The following is a 14,175-nucleotide window of genomic DNA, read 5'->3' on the forward strand; positions in this document are numbered from 1 at the left end:
TACTCAGCTTTACTTCCCACTTGAACCTTACAGGTACGACGGTGCCAGCCCACAGGGCCATCCTGGTGGCCCGCTGTGAAGTGATGGCAGCCATGTTTAATGGGAATTACATGGAAGCAAAGAGTGTTCTGATTCCAGTTTATGGTGTTTCCAAAGAGACTTTCTTGTCATTCTTAGAATACCTATACACAGACTCCTGTTGTCCAGGTGAGCAGCTATAAATGTTAGATAGTATCTCATAAACCTTTCTTTCCTAATAACCTGTTTGGAGAAATTGCTTTCTATGAAATCTGTTTTCATTTACGGTTTATGAGAGCTGACATCATGGAATGTGCTAAAGCAGGTGGAGGTGATATTGGTGCAGCAGTGAATTTTCAGTCAGTTCAAGTGGAAGAGCAGTGATTGGGTATCTCTCTGGGGCTCTCTGACCCTGGTGTAAGTTCACATGTCCCAGCCAGCACTTGCAGCATGGCGCTCACCGCAGGCACCCTGGAAGTGGAAGTGTCTCGTGGTACCAAGTGGCTACTCCAGTTCTACAGACTGGGGCAGAGGGCTCCTTGGAACACTATCCCTTTCGTGAGAAGAGGGTTAGGCAGCTGCTTTTATGGCTCTGACTTCTGATGAAGGCACTTGTAAGGTATTTCAGTATTCCAAGATTCCCTTGGTCATCCCTCTGGCCCAGAGGATCTGGGTTTTTTAAAGGCCTTTTTCTCACTTCTCCTAGAGTCAGACTCCCTAAAGGTGACTTCTCTAAAAACTTCCCCTAAATGGTTCAGAATACCTAATGGACTGTAGGATTTATTTCCCTATTCACTGACCTAGGGACTGTCTTTGATCAGAAACTGTCTATAGTAGCTGCAGGTTGGAACATTTTGCAGGTTTCCTGTATCTGGAGGCTCTTTGGAGAAATTGTAGAATCCTTTCTACAGGCCTGTAGCCTTGGGATGCAGGCATGGAGGCCTCCTTTAATTAGTCTTTATCCTTTGGCCACCAGATGGCTCCCAGCACAAATACAACTAGAATAAGCCCGTGGTGGCTTACTTAGTCCAGGAGCCTGAGACCTTGATAACTGAACCAGGCACCCTAGCAAATATAAAAGAAAGTACACATTTCAGACCATACGTCTCTTCAAGTTTACTGCTTTAATTTTTAGATTTGGAAGATTTCCGATGTTTGCTATTGAAATCTCATAAGTTTTAAACAAGTCATGAGCCCTCAAGGGAAAAGTTTTAGAAGTTCCAAAACAGAAAATTCTTCTTTTAATTGAATTAATTCTGGTCTTGCAGCTAGCTGTGGAGTATTTTGGAGCTAGTTACTATTATTACTGTTTGTGTTAAAGACTGGCTTATCATTTCTGCTCAATAAAAAATGAAAGTATTGATTCTCATCAGAATGTGTGTTATTGTGTATTTTATTATTTCAGTACTGGCAAATATGTATATTACATTTTAAAATTTAGAATAACAAGAAAACTTAGTTTTTCAATCATTCCCTTACAAGAGTAATTGAAGCTTTGACTTTTGTTTTATCTTGCTAATTAGAAGAATGCTCAGAAAAGTAACAGTAGCTTTAAGACAAAACACTTTAAAAACTGTTAACAGGTGAAGGTGCCGGGGAAGATGAGTCAGAATAAATAATCAAAAAGTTAAGCTGGATATTGGAATATTTGCACTGGGAAAATTACAGAAAGGAAAGTAGTCTATTATGTGAAATATTTATCATACACACTATTCTTGGTTTCTATCTACAAAAAAGGCAAGGAATTTAGGGAAGGACATGAAGGAATTACATGAAAAAATCAGGCTTATAGAGAAGTGTTAAACAAACAAACAGAAAAGCCTGGGTGATTGCCAGGGGTTGAGGGAAGGAGGAAAAGGGAGTTACCGCTTAATGGGTACAGAGTTTCAGTTGGGGAAGATGAAGAAAGTTTTAAAAAATGTAGTGGTGATGGTTACACAACAATGTGAATGTGCTTAATGTCACTGAACTTTACAGTTAAAAATGAATAATGGTAATTTTCTGTTTATTTTACCACAATAAAAACAAAATTAACAAACCTGAGGACTAAAGCCAGGAGAAGAAAAATTCCAAAGATCTGGTATAGCTACCAGGAAGAACTGCTTGACAGCCCTCAGATTGATTATTAAGGACAACTGTAGAATCTCCTTCTCTAGAGAATTAAAAACAACAACAGATTCACTTCTGAGTGTGAAGGCTTGAATGAATTTGCTTTGAAATGGAGAAGGCTGACTCACTCCTTCAAGGCTTTTTCTAGGCATTCTCTTCTACACTGGATGATCCAGTTGACATTTTTTTGTTTCTGTTTTGTGGTGGTGTTTTGTTTTTAGGTCATAAAAGAAATGGTTTTACTGTCCATTTTCTCTTGTCTCCCTTCCTGCATCAGCCGGCATTTTCCAGGCTATGTGTCTCCTGATCTGTGCGGAGATGTACCAAGTATCCAGACTGCAGCACATCTGTGAGCTGTTTATCATTACCCAGCTGCAGAGCATGCCGAGCAGGGAACTGGCGTCTATGAACCTCGACATAGTTGACCTGCTCAAAAAAGCCAAGGTAATTGGCCCTGGGTATCTGGTTGTTTGATTTTTTTTTTTAATTACAGAAAAATTATATTACGTTAGAATGTTTTCTGTTTATTAAGAGATATATTAGTGCTTGTCTTAGTTTGGAAGTTTGGCTAAATCAGGTAAATGTGCCCTCACAACATTTTCTGCAGTCAGATGATTTTGAAGCATAGGGTTTTTGAACAGTCCCTTTCAAATAAGGAGGTAGAATTTTGAACTGAGTAGTGACCCTCATTAGAGTCAGTTGAGTGTGGTGCAGTATTGTTTCATATAGGCATTATAGGAAATAGAATTTACATTGATCCCCCTACAAATGATCACACCTTAGGGTTCCTGAAAGGAAAGTGACAGGATTGGTGCATACATACTGATAGAGGTGGTTAGGCTGAACTCATTTATTTGTTCATTCATTCATTTATTCATTCATACATTCACTTTATGAACGTGTTTTGAAGTTCTGGTTGTTTGTAGGAAGTACTGATGTCCTTCATCAATTCTTTCAAACACCTTTTGTTGAAATGTCCCATTGTATGAGCTGTTAGTCTACATTCCATTGCCCATCCTAAGATAGGTTTGGGGCTTGGAGCGGTTGTGGAACACAGTGATGTGTACTGAGCTTGCACCACGCTGAGCCTTCTAAGTCTTTTTCACAGGAATGCATTTGATCCATCATTACAGACTATCAGGGCTTTGTGAAATATTAGGAAAATATGACAAATTTGTCTTCATCCAAGTTGCTAAGATAGAGCCACATAGTGGGGCAAAGGATAGACTCTGGGGCTGCTAAAAGCTTTCCTCCACACTGTGATGAAGTCATTAATCAATGTATCTATTTCTGGGCATGAAAAGGAAATCATTTAAAGCATCTCAGTCTTCTCTTACTAACTCCTTATCTATTCTGGAGTTCATTTCTTTCATATTCAAGTCATTAGATCATATGTATTTAATATTAGGAAAAAAAAACGAGTAAGAAATTGAGTAACCCTGATCTCTCTTTGTAATATATTTACATTGAGCCTGGGGATTAATAGCTACCCTCTAGATTTAGTTTAAAAGTTCTTTTTTATTCTTTCTAAACAGTTCATTTTCACAAACAGTTCATTTTTGATGTATCATTTTCATACATTCTAACAAGTCTTTCATGCTTTTGAAAAATGGACTCAAGCTTCTCTTTCCCTGTCTTGTAGTATCCTTTTAAGTAACTCACGCATAAGGGAACTTCCTGCATGGTTGCATTGATTTCTTTAAGTGCCCCCCCAACTCCAGACACACACACACACACACACGCACGCACACACCTACACACAGTTCCTCATCAGCGTCACTTATGATTGTATTGTCAGAAATTCTTCCTTATCTGTTTTTCCTGACTGGTTTCTGATTATGTGATTATCCTTATTTTTTCCCTTGAATTTAAAAAATCTGAGATACCAACTCTTCTTGAATTTTACTATTTGTTTCTGAAGGCTTTTATTTGCTAAAATAAAGCTTACATTTACCAGTTTTCCTTTAGTCTATTCCTGGTGGTCCCTCATTTTCCGATTATGAATCACAGAAACAGGATCATATTCTTCCCAATTGTCTCTGAAGTTCCGGGGTTGAGGTCCCACTTTGCCAGCCAGTTCATCGGTTAGTCAGACTTCAGTTACTGCTTCTCTGACCTCTAGGAGGTGAAACTGTCTTTTGGCAGAATTAGACTTCCCATAGCTCTCTGAGTAATTGAAATTTCCAGTCCCTCGATCATCTCTGCCAGTCTTGTATTGTGTATCAGGAAAGCATCATTCATACCTTTGGTAGAGATAAGCAGTGTTGGTATTCTCTCACTTCTGCTGGAACTTTCCCCTAACCTCTCTCAGTTCTTTACCATGGTTCTACTTTCAGGTTCATATATTTCCATCAAGTTGAACTCTAAACATGCAACAGAGGCTTTTTTCCCCTTAACCAGATCAGTGCCTTCAGATTTAGGTAGAGATTTCCTTATCTCTACTCCCCTTTAGACCCTGTGTGGCAAACTTTGATGATTCCTATGAAGTTTTATTTACTCTCATATTACAGTTTTGAACTCAACTTCTTACTTATAATCTGTGCATTAAAATTTGGCTGCTTCCGGTCACCAGTTTTGTTTCTCATCTTTTCCTTATGAGTTTTTGGGTACTTTCTCCATCATTATTTTCTTCATAGGGCTATTAAATGCTATAGCATTTTGTTTATAGGGTTTTTTTTAATATATTTTTAAAATTCTGTTACTTTATCTCAGTTTAAACAAGTTTTTTCAAGTCAGCACATATTCTTCCAAAAACATACTTTTTCCAGTGAGATACGTATCATCACTTGCCAAGAGCCCACAGTTATTAAATCTTAAATTTTGTTCAAAAATAAAATTCTGTATTTGAACCATGTTTTTGTAGCCAGCTATTCATTTCTGTGATCTCCCTTCTCTTTCGAAGTCACAGCCCTTAGGCTGTGTTCTCACCTTCAGTTGGTAGGTTTTCTGCTCTGGATTAACCATCTAGTAGTTCCAGTGGCTTCTGTTAAAATAGCTACACATGCTTGCTCTGTTCCCTTGAGATCACTCACATTCATCTGCTAAAACATAAAGTGAAAAAAGATTGTTAAAATGTGATCTGGTTTTAGATGAGCTATAAAGTCTCTTACAACTCAAAAATTCTGATTTTATGTAATGAAAATCAGAGGGACTTATGAATTTACATGTTAAAATGTTCCCACATTATAACTTTTAAAAAGAGCAATACTTGAGTTTCCTCCTTAAGATTTGAGATTACAAATCTTTTTTCAATTTAGCATATTATTGCTTATATAATATCTTTGAGTGTCCTTAAAAGAGCTATATTTAGCCTAAAGATGGAAACAACCTGAGTGTCCATCAACAGATGGATGAATAAACAAAGTGTGGTACATAATGCAATGGAGTATTACTCAGCCTTAAAAAGGAAATTGTAGAGAATGCTGCAACATGGATGCACCTTGAGGACATTATGCTAGGTAAAATAGACCAGACGAAACAGGACAAACATTGTATAATTTAATTTATATGTGGTACCTGGAATAGTCAAATCCATTGAGAGACAATTGAATAGTGGTTACAGAGACTGAGGATAGGAGAAAAGAGGAGTTATTTTTTTAATGGGTATAGAGTTTCACTTTGGGTAGATAAAAAATTTCTGGAAATAGATAGTGGTGATGGTTGCACAATGATGTGAATGTACTTAATGCCACCGAACTGTACACTTAAAGATGGTTAAAATGGTAAGTTTTGAGTTGTGTATACTTTACTGCAATAGTAATAAAAAGAACTATATTCATGTTCCAAGTTTGTCTGGAAGCAACTTACTGTCATCTGAATTGAGTGGTTAGATGGATTAGTGAGTGTCACTGGGTTGGCACCAAGATGATGATGTCATGGCCAAGTTTCTGAGTTTCCCTTTCATTAGCTGTTGGAACTCAGGATGATAAATGGAAACCCTGCTCAGTGTGTAATAGTACATCCCACTTAAAAGCAACTATTCAGACATAACCTTCTCATAGAAAGTATTTACACATTGAAACCCGTACCCTTAGGTTGATGACTTTTCCTTCTCAAAATATTCTCTGGTTTTCTCTGCAGGTGAACTTGTTGAGATATGGCCAAGTGTATACCTTTACTAACCATAATCTTCTCCCTGCTGGGTCACTTTCTGCACAGGTACAAGTGCAGTTAGTGAAGGCCATGACCTTAGATTGAAGGCTTAAATGAAATTCTCAAGAACATCAAATAGTCTTTGTTACCCACAGATGCGGCCTGTCATCTGCTTAAAGACATTCAGCCACTCTGGCAGCCATAGATTGTTCTTCATTTGATTTGGTTTCTTCATTGATGTGATTTTTATCATTATTTGTTCATAATGCCCCCTTCTTCTGTCTGCTCTCAGAGTAGGCTGAAGGCTGCATCATGTACAGACACATTAAACATGGAATTGGGCCTTCCCTGTGTTCTCCAGACCACTCTCACCATCTAATCCTCGTATCAATGGTCATTGTGTACAATATTGCTTCACTTCCCATTTTTGTTTTTTGCAGTTTCACCACTCTGATTGCCTCTCAACTTGGCTACTTCATTTCATCGCCACTAACTACCTCATCTTCAGTCAAAAGCCTGAATTTCAGGATCTTTCAGGTAGATGGCTAATTACTGTTTTGAAAAGAAAACTTCATGTTCTTTGTTCTTAGACTTGAGACTTAATTTGTAGGAATAGTAGATTTTAAAAAATAAGAAGTCAGTGTAATACATTCCTTTTGGATATGCAGTGTGATAATTGAGGACACTTTAACTTACAGTAACCTGTGTTACATAAGAAGCTTGACCCGTGTTACACAAGAAATTTTCTAACGATTGTTTCATAGCTCCTATTCATTTTTAAGTGCTTTTTTTTTTTCTGAAGTAGAGAGATAAAGTGGCCTCAGATGGCATTTGGTTGTATTAAATGAGATTTGGTTTTAACCACCTAAGTCAGAAGCAAAATTTAAAAAGTACAGATCTTAAGAATTTTTTCTTATAAAGAAAAATTTATTCCTTGTAATATATAGTTCTATTGTACTGGTATCACCTGTGTAGGTTCTGTGTAGGTTCGTTATATTACTTGGCATTAACAATTTTTTATTGATCAAGGAGTGTTGAAAAATTTACTGATCATAGAGTACATGTAATGTGATTTTTTAAGGTAAATTGTGAAGGTTAAAACCAGTCAAAGGGTGAGCTGCTGAGTGCTGCGTAAGATGAAAGAAAATGAAAATAGAATAGTTGCCAGAATAGACAGCAGTCAGCTTAGATACAATGGCTTGCTCATGTTATTACATGGAATAGGCTCAAGGAATAATCAAGTTAAAAGGAAAAGGAAATTAAAGACCCCCTGGTCAAGTAACTCTAAACTCTAAACGGAGAACCCTCCTTGGAGATGCCCGAAGCTCTTGTGAGGTGGGGGCAGAGAGCAGGAGTGGGTGGGGGCAGGAGGGAGGGAGGAGGAGAGGCTGGTGTTTGCAGTTTCTTAGACTCCTTCTTCCCACCTTCATCCAGAGCAGTCTCACTTTTATTTGCTTAAGTCTTAGAATTCTACGTAGGATTTTGCTTGTAAGAGAGAATCAGCTGCTAAAACATGTGAACATGTCTGGTTTCATTCAGCTACTCGTTGTACAGTTAAGGAAACCAAGAAACACACAGTCAGTGTTTGGCAGACGTGTGCAGCCTGTCAGTAAACATTGTATGCCTATTGGGAGCCTCTTTGCCTAGAATCTGACTATTAGTGCAGAAGAGTAATGTAATAAATCAAAGCAGGATGATAGATGTTTACTAACTGTTCACTTTGTGCAAGAAACAAAATCCATTCTTAAACATAAGGCATACTTCCCCTTGCAGTTAGTTAGTAGGGGCATTCTTGCATAGTTGTTCTTTAAGGAGTCAATTAAAAATGAAATAAATGAACATTTTGATTTTAAGCACCTTCATCCTACCACCTTAGGTCACCTTCATTTGTAAAAGAAGAGAAAGATGATTTTCCACTTACTGTCTTGTGTAGATATATGATTCACGTAGAATACTGTGACAACCTTGGGAGAAAGGTGCTCTCTAAAGCCTTCGAGTTATTAATTTTTTTAAATTTTATTGCTTATACAGTTGCCTATAAAGTATGTTATGACCACCTGGTGTAGTGAGAAGCACTACTCCAGGGTGTAATTTGACGAGGCAGGGTAAGAACATGAGGCTGTGTCAGTGATTGTCTTATGTTCCTTTGATGGGAATTAAAACAGTATCATGAGTGCTCTGATTCAGTGGTGCCTGTTCATGTCCAGGACCTGCTGTGATGTGTCCTCTTGGGCAGAGAGAAAAAGCCCCTGTGGGTAAGGGAGGATGTGATAGTCTGTATCAGCAGTCACAGACCGGCAGTCTGTGGGCTGAACTTATCTTGCCAAGGGATTTCATTTGGACCATGTGGTATTTTATATATTATGTTAAATTATAATATATAATTATTATAGATATAAAAAACATATATATAGTTAGTGTCAACATTTGAAAATCGTAACATGTCACATTTCAAAATCCAAATTTCTAGCTTCTTTTGAAAAGTTGGAAGGTCGGGCTACTCTGGGCCCATCTTCCCACATGGCAACAAGCTAGAATTGGGCAGTGGCCATCCATTTGAAGGCATGTGTCCTCCCTGGAGTCCCATAGGAGAGGAGTCTCCTCTCCTCCCTGTTGCCTTCCTCTCGGCCTACTTCACGTGCTCACTTGAAATTGAAAAGGGTTCGTGTCACAGTCACTTTGCAGCTTCCATAGAGAGTTACCTATTTTCAACTTCAAAAATTATCAAATTCCTATTGAAATTATAGGAAATGTTTTCTCTTACCTGGGAATTTTTCTTCTTTAGAGTTGTTTAGAAATCAAAAAGTGAGACTGGAAAAGATCTCACATTAATGCTGGCACTGATACATCAGAATTCAGTTAAATAATGTAGATACTGGACTATTAAGAAAACAAACAGTAGTGCACAGGAATAGAAGTTACCCTTGGTGTTTATGGATTTATTATTCTTGCAGTTTAATTTATCTTAAAGAGTTTTTTTGTCTTGTTTGGATTTTTGCTGCCACCAGAGCTCATCTATGAGAACTTTTCTCTTGTTTTTTTTTTTTGTTGTTGTTGTTGTTGTTTTGTTTTTTTGGTTTTTTTTAAATTTAACTGAGAGAGTCATCTTATATCACCTTTGCTTCCTAATGAAATCTACAACAATTTCCCTGAACAACTAGGTTCTTTTTATCCACGTCCTACAGCCTGGATCAAGACCGTGTTAATCCAGATTACAATAGATGAGGTCAAACAGTAAGTGGAGAAGTGGAAGTTGACTTAGCAGAAGGAAACCTAAGTGCTCACAGAGGGGAATACTGATGAGAAACAAGCTGATTCACCCAGCAAATACTGTAAATCCTTAGAAATTTGAAGAATCAGTTATTTCAGAAAGCAGAATGAGGCTTGAGGCTGAAAGCAGTAGAATTAGTAGAATTAGCTTTTGCTGCACTCTGTCCCACCCAGGCAGGCATCTGCTTCTCCCCTCATCGTCACAGGAGATGGGAGGTTTATTTCTGGAGAAATTAAACCAAAAAAGTTAATAGAAGCACAAACTCAGGGTATAGCTGAGATCAGGGCAAGGAGCTGGACTGAAAACACGGGTGCCACATGAAATTGTACACATTGTGTATTAAGCCTCCAGCCTTCTTCCCATATCCAGGTTCTAGAATTCTTGCTGCCAGGTATTTGTCTCTCACTTTGACTACCACTTTCACTCTCACACTCTGGACATGAAACTGAAGCATCCTCCCCTGACCTTAGAGAAAAAATATATAGGTGCGGTCATTTGGGAATTCTCTCAATGAACCCAGCAGATACCTTGCTCAGTCATGCTACAGTGTATTCCACCAGTCAGCAAGTCCTACCCATGTCCAAAAGATTTCCAAACAGCTTTCTAACAGCTCACTCCTAAATATAAAGAAACTAACTGAGGATCAACAGATATTTGAGGCAGTGGTCCAATGTAAAAGATGAATACTAAAATCAAAACAAAATGAATAAAAACAGAAGAGAAGGAACTTACAGGAACAAAGAATAGAAGAAAACCTTAAAAAAAAACAACCTAAAATTAATGTCCACAAAGAATAAGAGATACACATTCATAAAGCATGGATAGAATGTTACTGAAAAAGAAACAACATTCATAGAGACATAGTGGTTGCTGGGGCTTAGGGGAGTGGGTATGGGGTACAGGGATTTGTTGTTTGACAGATAAAGGATTTTAGTTTTGCAGGATGAAAAGAGTTCTGGAGATTGGTTGATAACAATGTGAATATACTTAACACTACTAAACTGTACACCTAAATATAGTTAAGATAATAAGTTAATGGTAAATTTAATGTTATGTGTATTTTCGTATTATTAAAAAAAATAGATCAAGAAGTTGCTATTGAAAATTAAAATGATAGCAAAAACTCCAAAATCAAAAAACCTCAAACAACTAAATAAATAAAAGAATTGAAAGATAAAGGTAAGGAATCTAGAAAGTAGGACAAAAAAGATAAAGAGACAGGTAGGAGAGAGTTTGTTCAAAAAACAAAAAAATTGGAGGCTCAATATAAGAGGTGAAGTATCTGAGTGACAGAAGTTAATGCAAGGGGGAAAAAAACACTGGGAGAAAATTATCAAAGAAATAGTACAAGAACATATGCCAGTACTGAAGGGACTGACTCAGCAGATTAAAAGGCTCTGCTAAGTGCTCAGCTTAATAAATAAGCAAGGTCTATCATTGGGATGGGCAGCAACACCAACTGCAAATAGAAAAGTCTAAAAGTTTACAGGATAAAAAACCTGCAGATCACTTACCAAGGACTGTGAATTTGAATGGTAATAGAATTCTTAACAACCTTGGACACTGGAAAGCAGTGGAGTACTTAAACCGTCTTCAACATCCTGAGGGAAATTTTCAATCTTGAATTCCGTTCTCAGCCAAGTGATCCGTTATGTGTAAGGAAAGATTAAAGATGTTTCATCACAAGCAGGGCCTCAAAAATACTTCTTATGCACACCTCCCCTTTTCAGGAAGCTAGTAACAGCTGTGCTTCGCCAAAACCACAGAGAGAACAGAGTGAAGGACCTAGAGTCCAGGAGCGGAGGGATCCCACATGAACGCATGAAGCAGGCCTAAAGGCTGAGAGGGGTCTCCAGGGCCACAGCAACAGGGAACCCCTCAGGAATGGCTCGACCCTTGATAGCTGTGGCCCAGTGGAAAATAGAATTGAGAGGGCTTTGAAGAGTTTGGAACGTTGCGTTAGCTACAAAGAAAACTAATTAAATGAAAAAAAGTCCTTATTTCCAGGAAAAACAAGTCTTATTTGGAAAAAAAAAAAAAGGACATAATCAAATCCTATTTGATGCAGCAAAGGACAAGATGCACATAATTGTAAATCACAGAATAACATCGGTCCTGGTGACTGATTGAGGAAAGTATAGGGAGGATACAGCAGAACTTGGAGCTCATCTGTTAGATAGGAAACCAACAGTTAATATCTAAACTTGATCCTAAATAACATATTTTCAGTTAACATTCTTTTTCTGAAAATTTTAGTGGAAGAACGCAGTTTTGTTGAAAAGCACAGATGGCCGTCAAATATGTACTTGAAGCAGCTTGCGGAATACAGGAAATATATTCACTCCCGGAAATGCCGTTGCTCAGTCATGTAACCTGGAGTTTTTATATACCTACACTTTTTCTTGTTATTATGAAGAATGGGGTACTTCTGGGTTCCAGTAAAATTCTTGTGACTGAAACCAGTATGGGAGTTAAAAAGAAAAGTCACCATACAGCTTAATGTGTTTATTAGTTCTCTTCAAAAAAACCTACTATTACGATCTTGAAAGGGAACAAAATATACCATAGGCTAAAATTAAGACTTTCCCTAGTATATAAAGCTGTTGTACAGCTAATTTTTCCCTTTAAAATGCCCTATTGCTTTAGTGATATTAATAACTTAACTCCCAATTAAGAAAGTTTAGATTTTTTTAAAAATCATGCAGGATTAATACAGAAATTTCATCATGTCTGTCTAACTGCTCTATTAAAATAAGGGCCACTTAAAGATTCAGTATGACTATTTCTATCATGAGAAATCTAGGGGAAGACTGGTCAGTCTGAGATTTCAGGAATAGAAATTTGCCTGGGATTTTGCAAGTGAAATGCCACTTCGTTCTAAATCAGTGACAGTGTTTGAACCATCATGGAAAAAAATCTGTTTTTTTTTTAATCTGGACAACCCAACTGAGCCACCTTGTCTCTCCCCGGGATTCGGATTAGGCAGGAAATCTATATATAGCTGGCTTCATGGCATGTAACCTGTGTGGTCACAGAGAGCCCTCTGCTTAGAAGGGTTTAATGCTCTGCATTCGCCATCTTAAAATTCTTAATAATGTTTGAAGACAGGCCCTGCATTCTCACTTTGTACCTGGCACCCAAATTATGTGTATCTCCTAGCAGGACATATTTTCTTGCTCAAACATTATTTTCTCTGAAAGCAAAAAAAGAAGCACTGACATCAAGGAAAGAGAAAGAGGCTTGCTGAGGGAAGAGATCATATGGGATTCCTTGTTTCCCATCCTTGGGGAAGTCTTTACCATCCAGGGCCTCCCTCCTCTGCCACCTGGGCTGGCAAGTGAGAAATGCGTTGTGTTGGCTTAGCTTTCAAACACTTAACAATTCTGGTTCTATCACAGATGAATACTTTCTTGATCATTCTGTAAGACCAGAATGTTAGTAAAAGTGACTGGCCAACATGCCTTAAAATGCGTCTATAAAACGCTCATAGGAAAAGTTGCTTTCTGGAGAATTTGCAATCAAAAGCTGAAGGGTTTTTTTCTTTTAGTGTATTTACTAAGATTAGGATGTCAGTGGCTTGAATTTTGTGTTCTTTCTGAGGACCGAAAGGTTATTTGATGAAGAATGATATGAATCTTGTCCTTCAAGATTATCTAGTAAGTTAAAAGAAAGGATATAAATCAAGACTTGTTACATGTAGAGAAAATGGTACTAGAATAGAGGGCAGAATCATAGTTTCTCTTAATATCACACATCAACAGAAACAATTATATCAGCAGCTCACAAGCTGAAACATGGAAAAGCAGATTGCTATTTATTATTAGCATCATTTTCATCTGTAATTCAGTATTGGAATATATTTTTCTTTTAATTTCCAATGACTTTAGAATACACAGTTTCTCCAACCATTCAAAGATTTGATTAAACAGTTTTATACCATGTATAGACATAATACAGTTAGTCCTTTGATGTACACCAGCACCGTCAGAGTAAAACAGTAAAAATTCCCTACAGATCTCTTCCAAGAAACATGAATTTAATTGGAATGTGTTGATGAAGATTCCTGGAATGCATTTTATGTCTTTTGTATTTTACTCACTTGAGTTAATCAAATATTGGCAAATCTCATTTGACAAGGATTAGCATTGGAAAGAATAAATACTGTAGTAGACTTCTAGAAATTCACTCACATTTAAGACCTTTTCAAATACAGTGATAGCCTTTTACTTTTCATAAGCATATTCCTATCCCTACATTAATTACAGCACTTAAAATTATAAGTAACTTTTAATCTAGGAAATTGAAAAATATAAGTCCTGAAGCAAAATATTTTCTTGAAGATACTATTTAACATTTTAATAGCCATAGGTAGATTTTAGCTTGTTTGACCTAAGTGGAAGTTGGGTTTGGAAGCTGGTTCTCTATTGGTGTTGAGCATGTAGTTTTTATTATGAAAGTTCTTTGCCATCTGCGTGAGCAACTCAAACACACGGATGTCACAGCTCTCCTGGGCTTATTAGAACAGTAATCAAATTAGTTTTTAAACCTAGACTCTTCAATACCTTGGAATTAACTCAATTAAAAATAGTAAGAAATTTTAAAACCTTATAAACTATCTTGGAGAAATGAGTGCTCTTTTTGAGTTTTTCTAATTGAAAAGTTATTTCTAGTTGAATGTATGCTTT

The 14,175-nt window shown here is 37.2% G+C and overlaps 1 protein-coding gene across 1 annotated transcript in view; it reads left to right on the forward strand.

Annotated features, from left to right (window-relative positions):
* The window catches only part of RHOBTB3 (Rho related BTB domain containing 3), a 46,007-nt gene extending 32,759 nt beyond the window's left edge, over positions 1-13,248 (forward strand). The window contains exons 9-12 of the mRNA XM_032476269.1: positions 34-207; positions 2,405-2,571; positions 6,660-6,756; positions 11,747-13,248. Of these exons, the coding sequence (XP_032332160.1) occupies positions 34-207; positions 2,405-2,571; positions 6,660-6,756; positions 11,747-11,862 (554 nt within the window). The 3' untranslated portion in view covers positions 11,863-13,248. The remainder of the gene's footprint in view (positions 1-33; positions 208-2,404; positions 2,572-6,659; positions 6,757-11,746) is intronic.
* The last annotated feature ends 927 nt before the right edge of the window (positions 13,249-14,175 follow it).

This window comes from Camelus ferus, chromosome 3 (assembly GCF_009834535.1).
Source record: "Camelus ferus isolate YT-003-E chromosome 3, BCGSAC_Cfer_1.0, whole genome shotgun sequence".
Taxonomy (NCBI): domain Eukaryota; kingdom Metazoa; phylum Chordata; class Mammalia; order Artiodactyla; family Camelidae; genus Camelus; species Camelus ferus.